Genomic DNA, 23,704 nt, shown 5'->3' on the forward strand with positions numbered 1-23,704 from the left:
TCTTCTCATGGTGGTCTCCTGTGTGTGTCTCTTCCTCTCAAATTCTCTTTTTCATGTTGGATTAGAACCCGTTTTATGACCTAATCTTAATTAATTATATCTGCAGTGAACCTATTTTTAAATATTGTCACTTTCTGAGGTACTGAGAATTAGGGATTTAACTTGAATTTTATGAATGAGGGAGATACAATTCAGTCCATGACATAGTGTTATATTTACTGATTTATTGATATAAATCTATGTGTAGAACAAAAAGTCAGTAAATTTTTAAATATTTATTTAGAAAAATTATCTTGCCTTCTGAGACTGACTGATGACTGTTTAAAATAAAAATCATATATAGAGGCTGGGTGCCTGTAATCCCTAGTGACTGGTGAGGCCAGCCTCAGCAATTTAGCAAAGCCCTAAGTAACTTAGCAAGACCCTGTCTCATAATAAAAAAGGGCTGGGGGTGTAGCTCAGTAGCAGAGTGCCCACAGGGGTTTAATACTTGGTATCCCCTCTCCCCGAAATTGTATATAGAATAAAACTTATACTTTAAGAAATAAAAACATACATAGGAAGGAAAAAGTAAACCTATTAACTGTGTAGACTAATGCAGTTATTGAAGTAATTTTTAAAATTTAGTTATAAAATTCCATAATATCAATATAACTATACTGTTTTATCAGAATATAAAAATTATTGTAACAGTGTTTTTCCATATTAGTTTTTTATCAGAGTATGGAAAACAGAATCGTAGACAATGTCCTTATCATTGGTTTCATAGCAGTAGAGAGAAAATGGGTCTTTTATACTTCAAAATATAATCATTACTTTCAGTGTAATAGCTACTATGGTCCAAATATAGTTTTTTGATGATACAGTGATCCAAGAACAAATCTTAAAATATTAAGTTTGAGAGAATTGCCTGTCCCTTACCTTATCCTCAGATTTTAGATTGTTCATTTATTCACTCATTTTCATTCTGCTTTGAGTTTCAGATGAGATGGTTAAAGAACTTTATACACTTAAGCTTTTGGATGCATCCATATCTGTGGTCATATGTCATAGATTTGTGATAAAATTTAAGACATTTTCCAAAATACTTTGTAATGATTTGGGAAAGCTTATAAATTACCATTATTTTTCTTGTGGGCAAATAATGTGCTTTGACATCAATTTCCAGTTCTATAAGTATTCCAATAACTATACTATTTGAAGAAATTTAAAAGTAGGCACAGAAGCTTTCTGTTCATGATCTTGCCTCTTCCCAAGTTGTTCACTGCTATTGCTTGTTATTCTATACTAGGTTTGTGGTGGGAGCAGAGGAGTATTCATTAACTTGACCCATCCTTAGACTTATGCAAACCCTGTAAATCTGGACCTCTGGGCTATACTTTTTTTTTTTTTTTAAAGTTTGTTCTTTTTAGATATACATGATAGTGGAGTGTATTTTGACATATTATATATATATGGAGTATGACTTATTCTAATTAGGATACTTTTTAAAATATTTTTTTAGTTGTCAATGGATTATTTATTTATTTATATGTGGTGCTGAGTGTCATATCCAGGGCCTCACCACATGCCAGGCAAGTGCTCTACCACTAAGCCCCAACTTCAGCCCTAATTGTACTTTTATCAACATTTTTATTCCTTCTCCCATGATAGCCAAAATGTGTCATGTATTATGTGTATGGCCTTAGATAGTAACAGGTTTCTTATTCCTTCCTAAGTGGTAGTTGAATATCTGCTTTGTGTTAGTATGGAATTTCCTGTACCCTGCTTTAGTAACCCTTTTTTGAGTAGTTGTTGTAGTGGGGTCTTTAAATTATCCCAAATAATATGTTATTTCACTTATCTTGTAAGAATCTTACAATAATGCACTTTAGTTTTCTTCTTCAACTCCTTGTATGCTATTATTGTCATACGTTTCACTTTTGCATGTTATAAACCCCATAACAACAGTGTTTCTATTTATGCTTTATATTAGAGATTAGCAAACTTTTTATGTAAATAGCAGATAGTAAATAATTTAAGGGCAATACAATCTCTGTTGCAACTACTCCACTCTGCTGTTGTAGCACAGAATTAGATTTAGATAATACATGAACTAATGACCATAGCTGTATTCTAGTAAGACTCATAAAAACTGATAGAGGCCTGAATTTTGCCTATAGGCCGTAACTTGGGAATCTCTGCTTTAGGCAGTCAATTATCTTTAAAATAAATAAACAAACAAATGAAACTTAATAGAGATATAATCTATATGCCATACAACTTACCTGTTTAAAGTATATAATTCAGTGGCTTTAGTATATTTAGCACAGTTGTAAAACCCTCATAACAATCAACTTTAGAACATTTTATTTTCCCTGAAGGAAATTTTATATCCCTAGCTGTCTACCTCTGATTTTCTCTTCAGATTCTTCATTCCCTGACCTCTCCCAATTCTAGACAACCACTCTACTTTCTGTCTCTATGGATCTGCCTATTCTAGAAATTTCATATAAATGGAATCATACAGTATATGATTCTTTTAGACCAGTTTCTTTCACTTCACATTATGTGTTCAAGATTCATCCATGTTGTACATATTTTAGTATTTCATTTACTTTTATTGTCAAGTAACATACCCACAGTGTATGGAAGATTTCAATTTCTTTACATCTTTGCCAAGCTTGTTATTAATCTGCCTTTTTAATTATAGTCATTCTAGTGGGTATGAAATTATTTTTCTTTATGGTTCTGGTTTGCATTTCCCTATAATTAATAATGTTAAGTATCTTTTCATGTGCTTATTGGCCACTTATATGTTGTCTTTAAGAAATATCTGTTCAGGGATATATGCTCAGTGGTTGAACACTTGTTTAGCAGTTAATTTTTGTGTCTTTTATAAGGTTCCAGAATCATTTTTTGCATGTTGATATTCAGTTGCATCAGCACTATTTTCTTAAAACAGGATTTATTAAAAACTCTTTAATTTTGGTGGTGATTCTTTCTACCATTGAATTATTTAGGCATCCTTGTCAAAAATCAGTTATCATATACGTGAAGGTTTATTTCTGAACACTAAATTTTACTCCATTGATCTACATGTTTACTTGTACGCCAGCACCACATTTTTTAAAATTCATGTAGCTATATATGAATTTTGAAATTGGGAAGTGTGAGTTCTCCAACTTTGCCCTTCTTTTTCAGTATTGTTTTGGCTCTTATGGTTCCATTGTTTTCAACATGAATTTTAAGATCAGTTTGTCATTTTCTCCATTGAAATTAGTTGGGATTTTGATAAGGATAAATTGAATCTATAGATCATTTAGGGAAATATTGCCATCTTAAAAAATGTCTTCTGGATTTGGGATATAACTCAGTGGTAGAGAACATGCTTAGCCTGAGATGAGGCTCTGGGTTCAATCCCAAGCAATCAAAAAAAAGAAAACCTACTTCTGACCCATAAACATGGAAGGCCTTTCATTTACTTAGGTCATTTTTAATTTCTTCAATAATATTTTGTAGTTTTCAAGTATAAGTCTATTTATTTATTTCTGAGAATTTTAATTTTTTTTGATGATGTTGTAAATGGAATTTTTTTCCAAATTTTATTTTTATTCTTTGCTACTGTATAAGAATATAGTTCATTTTGGTATGTTAATTATGTATCCTGTAATCCTACTGAATTCATTAATTAGTTTTAATAGTTTAATATATTCCTTAAGATTTTATAAGGACAAGATTTTGTCTGAAATTGAGGTAATTTTACTTCTTCCCTTCCAATCAGTATTCCTGCTTAATTGCCCTGGTTAGACTCTTCAGTAAAGAAAAGGAAAGGAACATTATGGTCTAGCTCTTGATCTTTTGGGAAAATAGTATTTCACCATTAATGGTGTTAACAGTGTTTTTTTAAAAAAATATTTATTCTTAAGTTTTAGGTGAACACAATATCTTTATTTTACATTTATGTGGTGCTTAGGATCAAACTCAGTGCCTCGTACATGCTAGGCGAGCACTCTACCACTGAGCCACAACCCCACCCCAACAGTGGGTTTTTAAAGATACTACTTATCAAGTTGAAGAAGTTCCTTCTATTCCAAGTTGTGTTTTTTTGTTTTTGTTTTTTTAATCATGAAGGGGTGTTGGAGTATGTCAAATGTTTTTCATTGTATATTGAAATGATTGTGTAGGTTTTATCCTTTATTCTCCCTATGTGGTGAATTACCAATTTTCATTTGCATTATTGGGTTAAATCCTACTTGGTCATGTATATATTATTTTTTATATATTGCTGAATTTGACTTGCTGGTGTTTTGTTGAGGATTTCTTTATGTCCATATATGTATGTAATTCCTTGTGATATTATTTTGTTTTATTTTGGTAGTGGAGAACTATTGTTCTTATTTTTGTGTTGTAGTCCCTTATCTGTTTTCTGGAAGAATTTTTAAAAGAGTAGTTTAATTGTTCTTCTAAGTGTTCTTCTAAGAACTATACTTTTTTTTTTGGTTGGAAGTTTGAAGATTATTAATTTAATCTTTTTTTCTTGTCATAGATCTGTTCAGATTATTATTTTTCATCAGTTTTGTTAGATTGATTGTTTTTAGGTATTATTTATTTTATCTAATTTATTGGATATTGTTCATAATATTTCCTTATAGTCCTCTTTATTTCTTTAAATCAGTAGTAGTGGTCCTCCTTTAGCACTGATTTTTAGTAATTTGAGTATTTTCTTGACTAGTCTAAAGGTTGCCAATTTTGTTGATTTTTTTTTTGTGTGTGTGTGCAAAGAACTTTCAGCTTTATTGATTTTTTTTCCTATTTTTTCTATTCTCAATTATCTTTAAAAGATATTAAAGGTAAGAAGATTATCTTTTATATTTATTCATATACTTATAATTTCAGTAATCTTTTTTAATATATTTCATGTGGAATTATCCATACCCATGTAACTTTATTATTGTGTTTAACTCGGTTCTGTATAGAAAAAGTATTTTGTATAGAATTCTAGATTGCTGGTAGTTTTTTTCTCCTTCACTTCTTTAAAGATGTTGCTGTATTGTGTTATAGCTTAAATAGTTTCTGATTAAAAATATGGTATAACTCTTATCTTTCATTTCTTTTTACCTAGTTATTTTCCCTGACCCCCACTTTCTGATTTTCTAAGACTTTTTTCTTTCTCTTTAGTGTTAAGAAGCTCTAAAGTGTGTGGGTTTTTTTTTTTTTTTTCCTTGCTTGGAGTTCATTAAGCTTTTGCATTAGTGAATTTAATGAATTTTAGAAGATTAATGAATTTTTAGAAGATTCTCAGATACTTTTCCTTTAATATTCTTTGGATCCTATTCTTTCTTTTCTATTTCTGAGATTCCAAATCCATGTTTTGTTTGTTTGATAATCTTGAATATGTTTGATCTGTTCTGATTTTTGTTTCTGCTCTTTCCTCTTCCTCTTTGTGTTTTACTTTGTATACTTTTGATCTGGGTCTGTGTCCATTCTATTCAGAATCCTATGTATATTTTCCTTCAGCTTTGATATTATAATTTTAAAAAATCATTTTCATTTGTTTTTATTATATGTAGTTTTTATCTCTGTGGAAATTTCCCACTTGTTTATAAATTTTCTCCAGCCTTATACCATATATTTCAACACATTAATCATATTTGTTTTAAAGTCCTTCTCTGATCTGGGCCACTTTTAGTTCTGATTCTGTTGACTACTTTAGTTCTTGAAAATGGGCTCTCCCTCTACTCTTGATCTTGTCAATATGTCTTGTAAATATTTGTTGAGTGGTGGATATTGTGTTTAAAGAAATAGTTGAGACTGAGATTAATATTGACTATGCCCAGAAATGGACACCTAATTTCCTGTCTTCACCATTAATGTGGATAGTGGTTTTGAAACCCGACTGGTCAATGGCTGAACTGGATTTAAATTGGGTTTGGGGCTTTGTTGTTGACGTTAGTTTCAACAAGCCACAGACTTTAAACTTTTCCAGTGGTTTTTATTATCTTGCGCTTTGTGAGGGATTTTGAGTACTAGAGGGTTTTTTCAGGATTCTTGCTCCACTCTTTACCTTCAGTAGTTTTGCACTCCTGCACCATGAGGGAATCTTGGTGCTGTCAGTGGTAGATTGCTGTTCCCTTGTACTTTATTCAAGGCTGGAGGGTATGATACTAGGTTCTCCCTTTGTAGTCTTAGACTGTGGCAGTCCTTGTGTACCTGAGCGTCAGGGTGGATAGTTTTGTTTTTTTTAAAACAAAGAATAGAGGTTTATTTATTTATTTATTTTTAAATATCTTGTTTTTAGTTGTAGGTAAACATACACTATCTTTATTTTTATGTGGTGCTGAGGATCGAACCCAGTGCCTCACACATGCAAGGCAGGTGCTTTAGCATTGAGCTGCAGCCCCAGCCCAAAATAGAGGTTTATTTAGATCATGGTTCTGAAGGTTGAGAAGTCCAATATCAAGGTGCCAGCATCTGGTGAAAGGATCTTCTTGCTGCATCATAACATGGCAGAGGGCATTACATGGTGAGAGAGAGCAAGCGTCTCAGGATGGGTTTCTTAATATTCTTGCATCTCCCCTTTTCCCCAATCTGTTCTTCCCTCCCACCCCTTAGCCTGGCATATCAGGAGAGCAGTGCAAGACTCCTAATAATAGCAGATTTTTGCTTAGCATTAGTGTAACATTCTGAACCCAAGCAGATTTCAGCTTCTCTTCCAGTAGCAAATGACTCTTTTCCCTCCCTGCCGTCTTAGTGACACCTGACCTCTGCTAGTGACAGGTGGGCAGATGGCTTTTGTTTCAACTCTTCCCAGCAGCATCTGGAGGGCAAAGAGTAGGAAGGTTTCTATTTTATGTATTTAAAAGTCATCTGTGATGTCTTTCTATATATCATATTTAAATGTTGTCTCTTTAGAAGGTAATTCTTGATGAACAGATGCTGAACCTTAGACTTTTAGAGAAGGATGCCTACTATTTGATTTTTATTGTAATATGCCAATATGTTTGTTTTCCAGCTTAGGTTTGATCTCCGATTCTTTTCACATGTTTTTCGATAGCACTGCCATTTTGGCTGGATTGGCAGCTTCTGTTATTTCAAAATGGAGAGATAATGATGCTTTCTCCTATGGGTAAGATTCTTAAGAAATCTTTTTCTTGAAGTATAAGGTAAACACATACGCAAAACACACAAATCTTAAGGTTGATGAGTTTTTACAAATTGAACATGGTTTTGTAACTTGAACCCTTGACATTTCCCTCCCACACCTCTTTTAGTTCCTTCCCATTCACTTCCCGAAAGGTACTCATTTTCTTAACTTGCCTGTTTTCAAATAATATGTAATTGGAACCTACAATATATAATTTTATTTGCAGCTAAATTCTTTTGCTGGTCAGTAGGCACTTGGTTTTACCAAAAACTTTGAGGTGAGATTGTTCTAGATAGAAGGATTTCCTTGAATAGGAAAAAGAAGAAAAGAAGCATGACCATTTTTATACACTGAAATTTTTTCTCTTCTGCCTTTGCCTTTGTCTACCTTCCTTTCATTCTCTCTCTCCCCCTTCCGCCCTCTCCTTATCCCCTCTTCCTCTCCCCACCTTCCTTTCTCCTCCCTTCTGCCCTGTCCCTTTCCTCCCTCCTCCCCAACCCCACTTCCTCCCTCCCTACAGCCCTGTCTCTTCTTGGGCCTGCACGCATGCATGTGATCTTTCTCTTTTCCTTTCCTCTTTCATACATTTTCTCTCTTTTTCCTTTTCTCCTGTCATTTCCTCTCCTTTTTACCATTGTAACTCTCAGGCTGTTTCTGTCTTCTTCCCTTCTTAACACTTCTGCTCAGTTTATTTTTTCTCTTATATTCCCAGTCTTTCTTTCTTTCATCACTTCCTCCCTGAGGTCTCTCTTTCCCATGCAGTTTCTCTCATATATCTCTCTCCAACCTCTTATATGCATTCTCTTAAACACTTGTTCTTCTACTCTTGTTCCTTCACTGTTTCCGTTTTCCCTCAGCTTGTTTTAGTTCATAGCAAGCAACACATTCATTGTTTCACATGCTTCTGTTTTTTTCAGATATTTATTGAGGGTCGATTATAAGTTGAATACTTTGCTAGTTCCACTGAAGTAAAAATGAATAAAACATGGCTCCTGCCCTGAAGAAACTTATGGTTCAATAGGAAACGAGTTTTGTAAAAATACTGTAAATAGCCTATATTGTGACAAGTGCTTAAAGAGAGAGAGAAAATTCTGTGGTAGAATTTGATGATTTTAATTATAACAAGAGGAATATGGTTATTTGTAAAATTAAAAGTGAGGCAGAAATACTAATTATACTATTTTATATTATAGAGCAAGAGATTCTATATACCATAAATTCAGGCTTGAAAGTTCAGACAAGAACATTTCTGTGGCACTGTGTTGTCAGTAATCAAATAATCTTGAACTATAGCTACTAAGAGATTCATAAGTATACTTTAATCATTAAAGGAAGATTAAATCTAAAGTCATAATTCTTGTTGGAAAATTAATAATTAATATGTATTGTATATCAGGAATCTAACAAGAATATCTTATTTAGCAATCTTTCTGGATAAACAATAGGTTACTATTAAAAAATTCTCTTCAGTTCTTAATGCTTAGGTTATCTTTTGTTTCCCATTTAGAATACATTGTTTCATGCTATAGAATAAATTTTAGGAAGAGATTTGAATCCCTATAGTACCATAATGATTTTAACTTTAGCTCATTCAAAAAGAGAATAATAGTCTTCCCTCATTTTAATTCCTCATTTTGTTTTCTCCATTGTATTTTTTCATTTGTTTATTTCTTTGTTTGTTCTTTTTGTAGATTAAGGAATAAAAGCTGATGTGATATTTGAAACTGAATAATTGCTATAGAATCTATGAATAATTGCTGTAGTAGTAAACTACTGGTGTCTGTACATAAAAATGACACTGAATAGGCTAAACCCAAGATGGCAAAGCCTAAGGGTAAATCTCCTTATATTCCCCAGTTCAAGGTGGTCATAATAGCAGATTGACTGTAGTAGAAAAAATAGTGGGTGAATCTAAGAGCAAGCCAAAACTTTTCAGTGTATCTTTATGGAAAGTCATTCTTGTGTCTTGTCACACTCTTCTTTTTAAAATAGTAAAGAAAGCATGAAAGTAATATACAGTGGGTAAATAGATGCATATATACATGCTTACATTCATATACTTATATCCTTCCCTCCCTGCCCGACTCAGAGCATTCAAACACCAGGCATTCTTAATTAGGCAGTAGCACTTTCATGGCTTATATGTTCTAATTCCAAGAACTGCTCTCAGTTCAAGTGAACATAGGCATATGTAAAGGCAAGTGTGCCTAGTTTAAACCTATACGTATAGCAAATATAGTAAAACTAATTATGTAACTTGAGTCCAACAATTTATCAGCATTTTTATAGCAAAACTTTTAAGTTGGGAATTAGGAACAATTCTGAACAATGCCTGAACAACATTTTTGCCTTGGATCTTGAAATCTAGTGGCACTCAAGGACAAAAGGCATTCAGTTAAGCATTAGCTATGGAACTAGAAGGGTAGATTAAAAAAAATGCTTTATATTTTTTGGACAGTCATCCTACAACCTTCCATTACTTCTACCTAAGTGTAGATAATGGAAAGCTGACTTCAAATCATTTGAATTTAATGAGCATTTCTCCAGGGGGGAAAAATATACTTTATCAAATAGTATATTAATTTAATTGTATGTGTTAGGAGATAGAAATATGCATTATATCTGAGTATAGAGATACATGCTATGTTGCAATATGGTTGATAGGACAAATTCCACCCTAACGGAATAGCATGTATTTTAAGAGTTTCTTCTTCTTTAAAAATACTTTTACAGTAAAAATTGTATTATTTAGAAATTGACATTAAAAAGCTAGGAAAAGCAGTAGTTTTAATGCTCCTGTTATTCTGTTAAAGAACCAAAATAATTAGCTAGAATCAGCATACTTTTAATAAAGTTTGAACATTAAATATGCTAAGTTAAAGTGGTTTCTGTGACTTTAACGAAGGCAGAAAACTGGAAAAATAAAATCTTTCCCCAATGCTTCACACAGGTAGGAAGCAGAAAGCTTCAGAAGTCCATGGAGAAAAAGACAGGTATTTTTAAAACAGTTTAATTAGAATTATATGAAGCTAGAATTGATTCTAAAAATAGGTAATTGCAAGTTTATGCTAAATTTATTAATCTTAGAAAAAGAGTAATAGAAATAGAAACCTCAAGTTGTCTCTGGGATAATTCAAGGATAATTTTATTTTACTTGAGATCAAAGCTCCTCTTTCCAAAGATTTGAAAGCTGAAAGATACAGAGAAGAAGGTATAAGGAGTTCTTCAGAAAGGAATAAATGAGTACTAAAACTTTCTTTTCTATTACTATTTTTCTTTGGATTCTTCCTTCTTTGACCACTTGTCTGATCCTGTTCTTTTGCCACTGGCAACTTGAGATTTACATTTCTGTGAAAGGTCTTTCTAAACCTACTTACTCTAAAGAAGGTCTTTGGAATGGCTTGTACAAATCTGTGAGTTTTGTGGCATTCTGCTGTTAAACATAATTCATTATTATGAATTTTCTCATTTCTACAATTTATGTAAAATGTAATATACTATAAATACTAGGACTTTGCTGGCATTAAAACCATGTAATATGGTTTGGAATCTCTGAAATGTAATTTGTGATTTAATTTTTTAAAAAATAACTTAATAAAGTAGTTATTTGCTTCTTTTTAGGTATGTTAGAGCGGAAGTTCTCGCTGGCTTTGTCAATGGCCTATTTTTGATCTTCACTGCTTTTTTTATTTTCTCAGAAGGAGTTGAGGTATACTATATAATGACTAGAATCAGTAAATTATATTTCTGTATAAAAATGTTTATAGCATATAATAGAGCTGTTTTTAACTTATTGATCACAGTCTTGAATTAGATAAAATATTTGTAAGCTGGAGGAGCTTGCAAAATAGTTGAAAAATATTAAATATATGTGAAACTTCTTGAAATGAATAACAATGAAACAATTGTGCTTACAAGCTATGAATAAAATAGTGACACTGTGAAAAGTAAAGGTGCAACCTGGGTAGTGAAGTCAGCTGGGAAGTGTTTTTAAAGAAAATAGAACCTCTGAGTTTTACTAGTGAATCTTTAATATTTATTATTTTTTAAATAAAGTGTAATAATTAGCAAACATATGGAGGGTATTATTTTATAATACCAAAGAGGAACATATTTGGGGCCAAATATTTGCACTTAATATTTATTTAAAAATAGCAATGGTTGCTTTTTCTGAAATATGTTTTTTAAATGCTTTTAATTATGAAAATGACTAAAAAATGTTAATATTACTTTATATTTTTACCAGTTGATGGGTGAGAAATTATATCAATGCTGTTTGTTTGTTTGTGTGTTTTCTAGAGAGCATTAGCTCCTCCAGATGTACACCATGAGAGACTGCTACTTGTTTCAATTCTTGGGTTTGTGGTAAACCTAATAGGAATATTTGTTTTCAAGCATGGAGGTCATGGACATTCTCATGGCTCTGGTATGATGGTTAGAACCCTTTGTTTCTTCATTTTCTCCCAATTTCTATCATAATTATTTACTTGAGAAAATTGATAATTTAAAAAATTAAACTACATATATTGGTTTTTAATAACAAAAGTAATATGTCCAAAGATTTTTATTAATGTCTTCCTGAAATATCCTTCCTTCTTCTCCATGCCCCTCCAAGTGCTTTCTTAGAGCTATGAATGTTATGTTTTGTGTGGATCCCTTTAGACTTCTTTAGTTCTTTTGTGTAATGTCATTCATATAAAACAGATACCAGAAAACAACAAATCTAGTGTGTGTTGGCTCGTGCGCACACGCACAGCAGAGAGAGAGAGACATACACACACATTGATTTACTGTATCATGTTTTTGCAATCCTTCCATTAGAGAGAGAGAGAGAGAGAGAGAGAGAGAGAGAGACATTGATTTACTATATCATGTTTTTGCAATACTTCCGTTAAAATCCTTCAATTAACAGCCATATAAAACTCCATGGTGTGGGTCACTATGGTTTATTTAACCAGATATTCTGTGTATGACCTCAAGTTGTTTCAATTTTTTTCTCCAATCTATGCATATCAGGCTATCCTTGTGAATATATACAAGTGTTTCTAAAGTAGTATTGCCCTGTATTGTACTTCACATGTAGCTCTTTAAATTTGAATTTTAGTTAATTAAAATTAAAAATTTAGTTCCTCAGTAACATTCATAACATCTCAAATACTCTATTGCCACATGAAGCTACCATATTGGACAGTGCAGATGTAGAACATTTCCATCATTACAGAAAGTTCTTTGAATTCACTGTGCTAGATATAAGAATTGCGGGAACTTAGGATCTATACATTCATAGTTTCAGACATTTGCAAATTCCCTTTCAAAATGACTGTTAGTCACATATACTTTAAGGAATAAAAGCAAGTACTAATTTCTCCCACCCACATTAACACTTAATATTGGGGGTTTTTATACAGTTTTGTTAGTATTTTACTAAATAGTTTCTGATTTTGCTTAGTGTTTTTCTGATTAGTAGTGAAGTTATACTTCTTTCCAGTGTAATTTTAGGTCATTCAGACTTTTCTTTTAGAATTACCTATTCATATATTTTTGCCTATTTTTCTGTTTTTTTCTTTTCATTTATAAATATTTTTATCACTCTAATCCTTTGTTTTTTGTGTACAAATATCTTCTTCTAGTCTATGGCTTGTCTTTAAACTTTAACAGGACTTTATTTGGATATAATCTAGTTTTTGTCTTGCATTTTTCTTGTCTGTTTTCTGCTGTGCTTAAGGAATATTTCTATTCTAGGGACATAAACATAATCCTTTATATTTTAATGCTTTTCATTTTGGTTTGATGGGGTTTTCTACTCATTTTACTCCTTTATATGTAATTTATTTTTTTTTTTTACAACGTGTGAGTTAGGACTTAACTTTTTCTTTTTTCCCCTTAGTATGAATAAGTAGTTTTCCTAATCAGCATTTATTAATTGGTCCTTAATTTTCTTTTCTTTAAATTAGAACATTGTAGTTATACGTTGTAGTTGGGTTCATCTCAAAAGATTCATAACATGCATGGAATTTGATTTCAGTTCATGTTTCCCCCTTTTTCCTATCCTCCTCTCATTCTGCTTCCTCTGTTCTGTTGACCTTCATTTCACTCATCTATTTATTTATTTTTGATTGTTTTTTTCCTACTTATACATAACCGTGAAATTCTCTGTGGTATATGTATATATACACATATCATGATTTTTAAAAAATTCATTCTGAATTTCTCTGCTTTCCCATCTCTCCTCTCTTTCTCAGTCTCCTTCTTCTATTCTACTGATCTTCCCTATATCTTTATGATCTTCAGTCTTCCCTCCTCCTTTCCTTTATTTTGCTCTAGAGTCCATATATGAGAGAAAATATCCTGTCCTTGATTTTCTGAGTCTGGCTTATTTCACTTAGCATGATGGTCTTCATTTCCATCCATTTACCAATAAATGCCATAATTTCATTCTTCTTTATGTCTGAGTAAAACTCCATTTTGTATTATACCACAATCTCATAATCCATTCATCTATTGATGGCCATTTGAATTGATTCCATAGTTTGGCTATTGTGAATTATGCTGCTATAAATATTGAGAAGCTTGGATTGCTACAGTTTGCTGATTTCAGTTCTTTTGGATAAATAAAAAGTAATGGGATCGCTGGTTCACACAGAGGTTCTATTTCTAGTCCCTTCTCTGAGGCTCTGTTCATTTTTCTTCATTTTTTCTGCTGATTTCTCAAAGTGGAGAATCTCTATTGACTCACCTTCAAGTTTCCTATTATTGCAGCTAAACGCTCTTGTTGAGTCCCTCTGGTGAATGTTGTACTTTGGTTATTATGCTTTTAACTTCAGAATTTCTCTCTCTCTCTCTCTCTCTCTCTCTCTTTTTGTAATTTCTGTATCTTTATTGATAATCTCTCTTCAGTGACTCATCATGATACATTCTTCAGGTTTCTTTTAGTTCTCTGAACAGGCTTATAATAGCTGATTTAAAGTCTGACTACTAAGTTCAAAATTTGGATCTCTTTAGAATATACTAGTTACTGCTTTTTTATTTGTGTATGGCATAATTTCCTGTATCTTTGCATGCCTCATAGTTTTTGATGAAAACTGGACATTTTTGATAATATATTGTAACAACTCTGCTATCGACAGAGGGCAACATTAGCCTTCCAAAATTTGTTGTTTTTGTTGTTGCTCTATTTCTTCTTGGGAGTCTTTTCTTGACTAATTCAATAGTATGTTTCCTGCAGTATGTGGTCATTGAGTTCTGTGCTAGTATTCTTGAAATTTTTAGATCTTGTTTTTATTTTTAACATGGTTTTCTAGGTAACCTGAGCCAGTATAATTTAGTAGTCAGCCAACAATTAGTGAGTTTTCCATAAATTGCTTGCTTGTAAATTTTCCATTTTTGCCAAATGCATCTTTGTGAGAAAACACACCTTTGTATTTCAGACAGTTTAAAAGGCAGCCTTATTTTATACTTTTTCCTTGCACAGGGTTTCCCAAGGTCAGTGAAAGATCAGAGGTGATTTCTCTTTTCTCATGTCTTCCTTGGAGATGTACAGAGCATGCATGCAGACTTTTAGATTCCCTAGGAATGTGTTGGTGCTTTTCAAAATTCCTTATGGTTGTCTGTTTCTCTGAGATTTCCTCATAATTCTCAGGCCCTTGTTTGCCTCAGCTAACATCATAATGTTCAGCAGCTGAGATACTGCTAGGAATTTGCCATTGTTTTGATAATGCCCTGTCCCCCAACCCTCATCCTCCAGCTGAGCTGAAGTCTCTTATTAGAGTCTAAGATCCATATCATTGAAAGTAGATATTGTTCCAGTGAATTGCAAGTTTAGAAAAAATTTTAACTGTGCTTTGGTGCTTTAACAAAGCAACAGAAGACATCTGATCTCTTCATTACCTATAATCCTACTGGCTTTTGGCTACTTTATTCATGGGTTAGCGAGAGTGATGGAATGTGAACCATTCCAAGTTACATCAAATGTTGTCTCAACAAGGTTTAGATGTTTCTCTTAGATCGTGGTTTTCAGTTTATGCTATGGTTTTGATTAATTACCAGAGTTCTGAAATGGTTATTTTGTAGTTGTTTTCCCTACATTTTTGTTGTTTTAGAGAATAGGCAGTTTACCAAGGTCCTTCTTCACCATTCTAGAACATGATCTCTCATGGTCATCATCTTTTCATATAACACAGTGCTGGATTTGGTTTTCTGCTATTTAGAATTTTTGCAAACATAAGTGATAATTAGTGAATATTTTTTTCTGTCCTTTTGAATAGCTAGTATGTTTCTTGATGATTTTTAGTTATGCCGTAGAGAGAGAATTCTGCATTCTTTTGTGTCAGACTTCTCATACCTGTTTTAACTTTACTGATCCTCTTTCCAAAGACATCAGTTCCCAGCTTTTTCTTCAGTTAATATGCTTGCATCTTCTTTAATCTTTATTAGTGTGCATAATGATCTTTTGTCTGTGCTTTTTAGTGCATTTTCCCCAATGCCTATCACATAGTATGTTTCAAATACATATTTCTTGAATTGAATAAACAACATTATCTACAAATATTTCTGTGATATTTCCAGTTACTACTTTTTTTGCTCGCATCTTAGCAGGAACTCAGTTGGGATTGTTTTAATGAATCTTAACACTTTCACAAATATATGTTTAGTGCATTGAATTAGAATTTAGATTCTTTTCACTAGTACCATATTATCATAATAATATATTTTTATATACCTTCTGTTCTAATACTTTTTGTTTTCTAGGGCACGGACATAGTCATTCCCTCTTTAATGGTGCTCTAGATCCAGTACATGGCCATGGAGAACATTGCCATAGTCATGAAGTGAAGCATGGTGCTGCACATAGCCATGATCATGCTCATGGACATGGACACTTTCATTCTCATGGTGAGTACAGCAGAAACATTTTTAAGTAGATAGCCTTCTAAGTAATCAAGATTTATATAGATTTATATATAGTCAACTTCTTTTTTGATAAATCAGTCTAAATGGTTCCAAAATAAGTTCATTTCTAATATACATTAAAGTAATTTGGTGTAAGGCAGTGAGTATAGTTTTTTTTTTTTTTCAGTGAGTATGTTTTAAGATGCCTTGATTTTAATTAAGTATCAATGAATGAGAAACAATTGCAATTTAGCAAATGAAAATCTTTGATTTTTTTAAAAGTATCATGAGGCTTTTTGTGCTATATAGTCCTATAAAATACTATAAATATTTTCAATTTTTCACATTTTTATTTTATTTTATTGCCGTTTATTGCCTGATATTTACCTCCATCTTTCTTTAGTGCTCTGTATACTGCTTTTTATATCATTTAGATAATAAGTTTCAGGGTACTTCTCGACTTAATATGTAGTTAGTTAAATTATATTTTTTAAAGTTTATGAATTTTAGAATATCAATCAATAAAAGCTGTTGACACAATTCAATTAATCTTTAAATAGATTATATGTTCAAATAGTATTTGCCTGCAGATAGAGTCAAAAGTTTAGATTTGAAAGTTTGAGAGGTACCTTGGAGAATGAGCATCGAATTTTGCAGTCTTTAAATATTTTGAATACTTTCTTGAGATATGATTGACATACAAAAAGGTATTCATATGTAGTATATATAACTTGATGAGTTTGGAGATAAGTATATACCTGTGAAACCATCACCATGGTTTAAACCATAAACATATCCATCACAACCAAAGTTTCTTTCTGCACCCTTTATTCTTTTAATCATTTTTTAAAAATTTATTGTGATAAGAACACAACATAAAATCTACCATCTTAGCTGGGCATGGTGGCGCCTGCCTGTAATCCTATTGACTTGAGGCTGAGGCAGGAGGATTGCAATTTCAAAGCCAACCTCCGAAATTTAGAAAGGCCCTAAGTTTAGACTTAACTTAGTAAGACTGTGTCTCAAGATAAAAAGTAAAAAGGGCTGTGGATGTGGCTCAGTGGTTAAGTACCCCTGGGTTCAATCCCCACTACCAAAAACAAACAAAACAACAACAACGAAACTATCTTGTTGGCAAAATTTGAAGTATACAATACAGTATTAACTTTAAATGCTATATTATGCTATACAGCTCTCCAGAACTTACCTAGAAAGTTTGTAAAGGTTCTAACTGAAACTTCATACCCTTGGACTATTCTCCATCTCCACCTCCCTCCAGCCCCTAGTAACCATAATACTACTGTTTCTATGAGTTTGACTATTTTAGATTCCTCGTGTTAGTGGTATCTTATAGTGCAGGTCATTCTGTATCTGGTGTATTCATTTAACATATCATACTCCAGGTTCATCCATGTTGTCCCAGATGGCAGGATTTCTTTTTTCCTTTTTTTTTTTTTGATATCCTATTGTGTATATACCAGTTTTTCTTTATCCATTTGTTTTAGTAGTATTGTTTTTTTTTGCTGCTGTGACTGAAAGACCTGACAAGAAAATTTTAGAGGAGGAAAAATTTATTTGGGGGCTCACAGTTTCAGAGGTCTCAATCCATAGACAGCCATCTTCATTCTTTGGGGGCAAAAGAGAGGCAGAACATCATGGTGGAAGAATGTGGTAGAGGAAAGTAGCTCACATGAGAGAGATTCCATTCACCAGATACAAAAATATATACCCCCAAGGCACATCCCCAGTGACCCACCCCCTCTAGCCACACCCTACCCACATTCACTTAGTTAATCCTGTCAGGGGATTAATTCACTGGTTGTGTTAAGGCTTTCATAACCCAATGATTTCTCCTCTAAACCTTCTTGCATATTCTCACACATGAGCTTTTGGGGGACACCTAATATCTGAATCAAACACCATTCATTGGTTGGTGCACATTTAGGTTGCTTCTATGTCTTGGTTATGGTGAATAGTGCTTTGGAGGTACAGATATCTCTTTAAGATCCTGTTTTTAATTCCTTTGGACATATACCCAGAAGTGGAATTGCTGATGACATGGTAGTTGTGTTTGTAATTTTTTGAACCTCTATATTCTCTTCCATAGCATCTTTACCAATTTACATTCCCGCCAACAGCATACAAGTGTTCCTCTTCTCCATATCTTTGCCAATACTTATTATCTTTTGTTTTTGTGATAATAGCCATCCCAAGAGGTATGAAATGATATATATTGTTTTGATTTGAATTTCCCTACTACTGATGTTGAATACATTTTAGTATACCTGTTGGCCAGTTGTACATTCATTTGGAGAAATTTCTATTCAGTTCCTTTGGCCACTTTTTTAGTCAGGTAATCTTTATTTTCTCTTAAGTTGTTTGAGTTTTATGTATATTTTGGGTATTTATTATCAGATATATAGTTTTCAAATATATTCTTTTATTTTTGTTATTTGTTTCCTTGCTGTGCAGAACCTTTTTAGTTTGATGTGTGATTCCCCTAGTCTATTTTTTCCTTTTGTTGCCTCTGTAAATTTCTAAAATTTGTGCTTCAACACCTTGCTTTTCCATCTCTTTTGCTTATATGTGTCATAGCTTAATAGTTTTTAAAATCTGCATATCACACACATTTATAATGATTTCTAGAAAAATTTTGATGAGTTGGCAAAGAATATAATATTTAATATATATTATACATATGCTATTATATATGTAATGTTTGAAGTTGAAACTCTTACATCAGTGTATTGAGTATATTAATGGACTCCAAATACCTTACTGACTTAAGAACATACTGTCACCCATTGTAAAATATAATCACACATACATTTTTACATAATCCTGATTTCTTTAAATTTGTCCTTCATTTCACTTCCTTTCCTGTATTTTATAATAATGGAATTTGTTTGTATTAAGTCTTTATTTGATTATCTGTCATCATTTTTGGCAATAAAATATGTACAAAAAATTTTTTCTATAATACTTAGCATTCAGACATTGCTTTTAAATGGAATTATTATAGTCTTGAGTACAAAGTCAATCAGAATAGTTCTATCTCAAATTTGATATATAATTAGTAACATAAAAGGCAACATTTTATTTGAAATACCTATCTCAATCAGGTGATTGGAGCTCTCATTAAAATTATTTTATAGATAAATTATGCTTATTGGCATAAAGCAAGATTTTTTAAAATTTATTATTTTTTAAGACGTTGATGGACCTTTATTTTGTTAATTTATTTATATGCTGTGCTGAGAATTGAACCCAGTGCCTCACATATGCTAGGTAAGCACTCTACCATTGAGCCACAACCCCAGCTCCTAAAAAAGTTTTTATATCAGTTTGGTTCCTATTTTTCATCTTTATAAGTACTAGTTACCCTAAATAGGAAGAATTCTGTTATAGCAGTTTTAGTCAATTCTTTGACTATCTTCAGAATTATGTTCCAAAAATTATAGTAATCTATCATCAGAAAATGATTTTTGTTGCTCTATTAATTGGAAGTTCTAGTAACTAATCCCTATATTTTATTAAGATCAAAGATTTAGAAACCACATTGCTTACAAAATGATTTGGTGGCCAGTCATTAAAGTCATTACTTTTCTAACATTTACACCAATATTTTCAAGTGACCCCTTACTTGTTGCCTAGAATTTTTGTTTACATCCTGGACAATGCACTGTAGCATTATTATTTATAGATGAAAGGTATTTCTTTTTTGGTCAAGGAGGAGAGGGTAGGTGGCAAAAAAGAACGGGCATGATATTGGGACACTCTTGGGTAGATCAGTTTTAGAAAAGCTTTTTTTTTGTTTTTCTCATTTATCCTGTTTTCTTTTTATTAGGTGATAAGGGCTTGTATTTTCAATGTGCACTATCTGTGGACTGACCATGCCATGAGATGATAGAAGGGCTGGAAGGAGAGCATACATCTGGGAAAAGAGACTGAAGTGATAAATAGAAACTTTAATAGATCCCAAAATTATGTTTGCAGCCCTGGAAAACTGCTAGAATGTACCTTGATGAAGAGATTAATGGAATCCTTTCCTTTTAACATGCTTAAGAGTACTGGCAAAAGCTGCCTTAGTGAGAATAATGAGTGACTGACAATACAGATTTTATGCATGGTATGTGAGGGCAAGGGATTAGGTTTCATAATACCAAATCAGGCTTGGTAAAACTTCCCCTGGTGGAAAAATGCTCACTGTGTTGGGCATTTGAATTTGAACAGTTCAGATCTGTTTAGTGAGAAATTATATTGCAACAAAAAGGGAGATGAGGGAGGTGGAGAGAAGGGAGAGAGAAGACCAAAAATTGAAAACTATTTTAGCTTAGGAAAGCTTTTGAATTTTGTGAATCTAGAAACTGAATCCCTCATGTGTGTTATTTCTTATTAATTAACTGGAATGTTTTACTTGTTTTTTTTTTTTTTAATCTAAAACTGAATAATTCTTTTACTTCATGGAATTAATGATTGCAAAATATGCAAAATAGGATTCTAGAATTAACCTAAAGAGAGTTTCTGCTAATTGTTTATGAAATTTAACAGAGACAAAATTGAAATTAAAAGGCGAAAGAAATAATCTGTTAATGAAACTAGTTTCTATTGTCCTTCCTCTCCAGTGGACTGTGAGTTCCTTGAGCTCAAGGACTGCCTTATTGACTTCTTTATTCTAGCACAGTGCCAAGAACAACTCATTAAATATTTATTGTATTAAAAACATGCCATTTATATTTGTCAGTCTTATTAAATTGTTGAGTAAATTTGTTTGGATTTTACTCTTCTCCCATTCCCCACACAAAACAAGTAACAACAGGTTGAATATTCCTTATCCAAAATGCTTGGTACCAGAAGCATTCCAGATTTAAAAAAAAAAAAAAATATATATATATATATATATATATATATAATGTATTTACATAGGCTTTACCAGTTGAGCATCCCTAATCTAAAAACCAATTTTGGAGCATTTGGATTCCAGATTAGGGATGCTTAATCCATAATTCAAGAAAAAGAAAGGAAAAAAAAAAGAATTCAACCTTGAATTTAAATGTTACAATTACTTGGTGGGGAAGTATATTAAAATGCATGGGTTTTTTTTTTTGTTTTTTTGGGGTTTTTTTTTTTTTTGAGGGAGATACTGGGGATTGAACTTGTGCACTCAACCTCCGAGCCATGTTCCCAGTTCTATTTTGTATTTTATTTAGAGACAGGGTCTCACTTAGTGCCTCTGTATTATTGAGGCTGGTTTTTAACTCGAAATCCTCCTGCCTCAGCCTCCTATGCTACTGGGATTACAGGTGTGTGCCACCATACCTGGCTACAAAAGCATTTTTAAAATTTCACTAGAAGACACATTTTGTGTTTAAGTTTTAATAAATACATACTTATTTTGGTAGACAGAGTAAATGTTTAAAAAAATTCAGTTATATTTCTTGAGGGTTAGATATTCATGGTAGCCTGATGGTATATTCCAGTAATCATCATCTTAATAAGCAACACTGATAATTCCTAGTTGTTTTGACTGCTCAATATGTGCTAGGAATAGTCTAAGTACTTTGCATGCCTTAACTTTAAAAATTTTCTCATAGTCTAGTGAGGTAGATATAGCCATTGTCTTCATGAACTATGACACAAAGAAAACATAGTAATTAGTAAATTAAGAAGCAAAGATTTGAACTCACAGAATCTGACTTCAAAAATTGTGCTCTTAACTTATATTCTCCCTTAAGTATTGTGTAAGCCAGACAGGGGATACTAAAGTAATAGGGCCATAATCTCATTTTGCCCATAAAAGGTATAATCTCATATTTATTGGAATGCTGTGCTATGAGTACAACTAGTTGTATTTTTTTTTAAACATTGCTCAAATGTCAGTAATGAAAACACTAAAAATTTATTAATTGCTTGTAAGTCAGTAGGATACAGTGTGGGAACTCTATTCCTATGGCAATTTGGGGATCTAGGCTCCTTCAATCTATGGGATTCCTAGATGTTAGCACAGTCTGCTAGATTCTCTGCATCAAGCTGGAAGGAGAATATATAGATCATGTTGGACATTCTTATGACCCTGTAAGTGATTTTCACCACATATTTCTTTGTCTACAACTTAACCAAAGAACACCCCTTACTCGAGGGAGCCTAGGAAACACAGTTTAGTTGCATATCCAAGAGGAACAGGAAATGAGTTTGGCAAGCAACTAGCCAGTGTCTGCCACAAATAATAAATTATTTAAGAGGATTTTAGATTTAACATAGGTGGGAGTTGTGTTATCTTATATCACTCCTATAATAGTACAGTAGACCATACCTTTAAAAGTACTGATGTCAAACTATCTTTGTAGATCTACTACCTGTAGACAAATCTGGTGCCTTGTTGGAGTGCTGGCTTTTTAAAATAGTGTACTTATGACTATCTGTGGCCCTTTCCTGGTAGCTACATCTTTTCACAGCAGTACTGTACTCTTTTGCTTTTATATTCCTTTGTTACATTGTTGCAATGCTTTATTAATGCTGCAGTGATAAGGATATGTTGTCCCTTTTGTGCTCTTGGCCAGCATCCAGTGACTATAGGCAAGCACTGTCAGCTCAGAAAGCTTATCAGTCTTTATAATCCCTTTAAACAAATTTTGCTTATCTTTTGCTTATTTTTTTTTTTTTGCTTCAGTGTATAGCTGATTAGTAATATTAAATGTATTTAGTCATAGGAATTTATCATATTTGTTCATCTTTTTTTGAACTTTTTATAAGTTCATTTTAGTTATACAAAATATTACAGTTATACCAGCATGGAATATAATTTGTTCTAATTCAGTCCCCAGTATTTCCCATTTCCATCCTTCTCTCCCCTCTCATTCCTTCCTCCTGTTCCCTTTATTCTACTTATTAATTTTTTTTAAAATTAGTGCCTTGTGGATATACATAAAGGTGAGATTCACTGTGATTTGTCATATGTGTACCTAAGAGAGTTTGGTCGGGTTCATTCCTTTTTTTTTTTTTTTTTCTTTTCCCATTCCTCCTCCTTATACCTTTGATCTCGATTCTGTTTTCATGGAAACCCCCCACCCCCACATTTTTTTTGTTTTTTTCTTATTTTGGTCTGACTTCCACATATTAGAGAAAATATTTGACCCTTGACTTGATTTTCTGGGTCTGGTTTATTTTTTTTGTCTCCGTTCCATCCATTTATTGGCAGATGCCATAATTTCATTTTTCTTTTTTGTTGAGTAAAACTCTATTGTGTATCTACACACACACACACACACACACTGTATTTTCCTTTTCTGTTCATCTGTTGACAGGTATCCGTCTATACTGATTTCATAGCTTAGCTATTGTGAATTGTGCTGCTATAAACATGATATGACTACATCCCTGTAGTATTCTAATTTTAGTTCTTTTGGATATATACCAAGGAGTGGGATAGTTGGATCATTTGGTGGTTCCATTCCTACTTTTTTGAGGAATCTTCAAACTGCTTTCCTGAGTAGTTGTTCTAATTTGCAGTCCCATCAAGAATGTATGACTGTACCTTTTCCCCCAAAGCCTCACCGACATTGATCATAATTTGTTTTCTTGATGATTGCCATTCTTACTGGAGTAAGATGAAATCTCAATATAGTTTTTATTTGTATTCCCTGATTGCTAGAGATGTTGAACTTTTTTCGTATCTTCAATAGCTATTTG

At 32.5% G+C, this 23,704-nt stretch overlaps 1 protein-coding gene across 3 annotated transcripts in view; it reads left to right on the forward strand.

Annotated features, from left to right (window-relative positions):
* Slc30a7 (solute carrier family 30 member 7) overlaps positions 1–23,704 on the forward strand; it is an 80,390-nt gene that overhangs the window by 7,153 nt on the left and 49,533 nt on the right. For all 3 annotated transcript variants that reach the window (XR_007351806.1, XR_007351807.1, XM_015502614.2), the window contains exons 3-6: positions 6,995–7,108; positions 10,748–10,835; positions 11,426–11,552; positions 15,875–16,018. Coding sequence is in view for 1 of the 3 variants with exons in the window: in XM_015502614.2 (XP_015358100.1) it covers positions 6,995–7,108; positions 10,748–10,835; positions 11,426–11,552; positions 15,875–16,018 (473 nt within the window). In the remaining 2 variants the exon portion in view is untranslated. The remainder of the gene's footprint in view (positions 1–6,994; positions 7,109–10,747; positions 10,836–11,425; positions 11,553–15,874; positions 16,019–23,704) is intronic.

The sequence above is a fragment of the Marmota marmota genome, unplaced genomic scaffold (genome assembly GCF_001458135.2).
Source record: "Marmota marmota marmota unplaced genomic scaffold, marMar, whole genome shotgun sequence".
Taxonomy (NCBI): domain Eukaryota; kingdom Metazoa; phylum Chordata; class Mammalia; order Rodentia; family Sciuridae; genus Marmota; species Marmota marmota.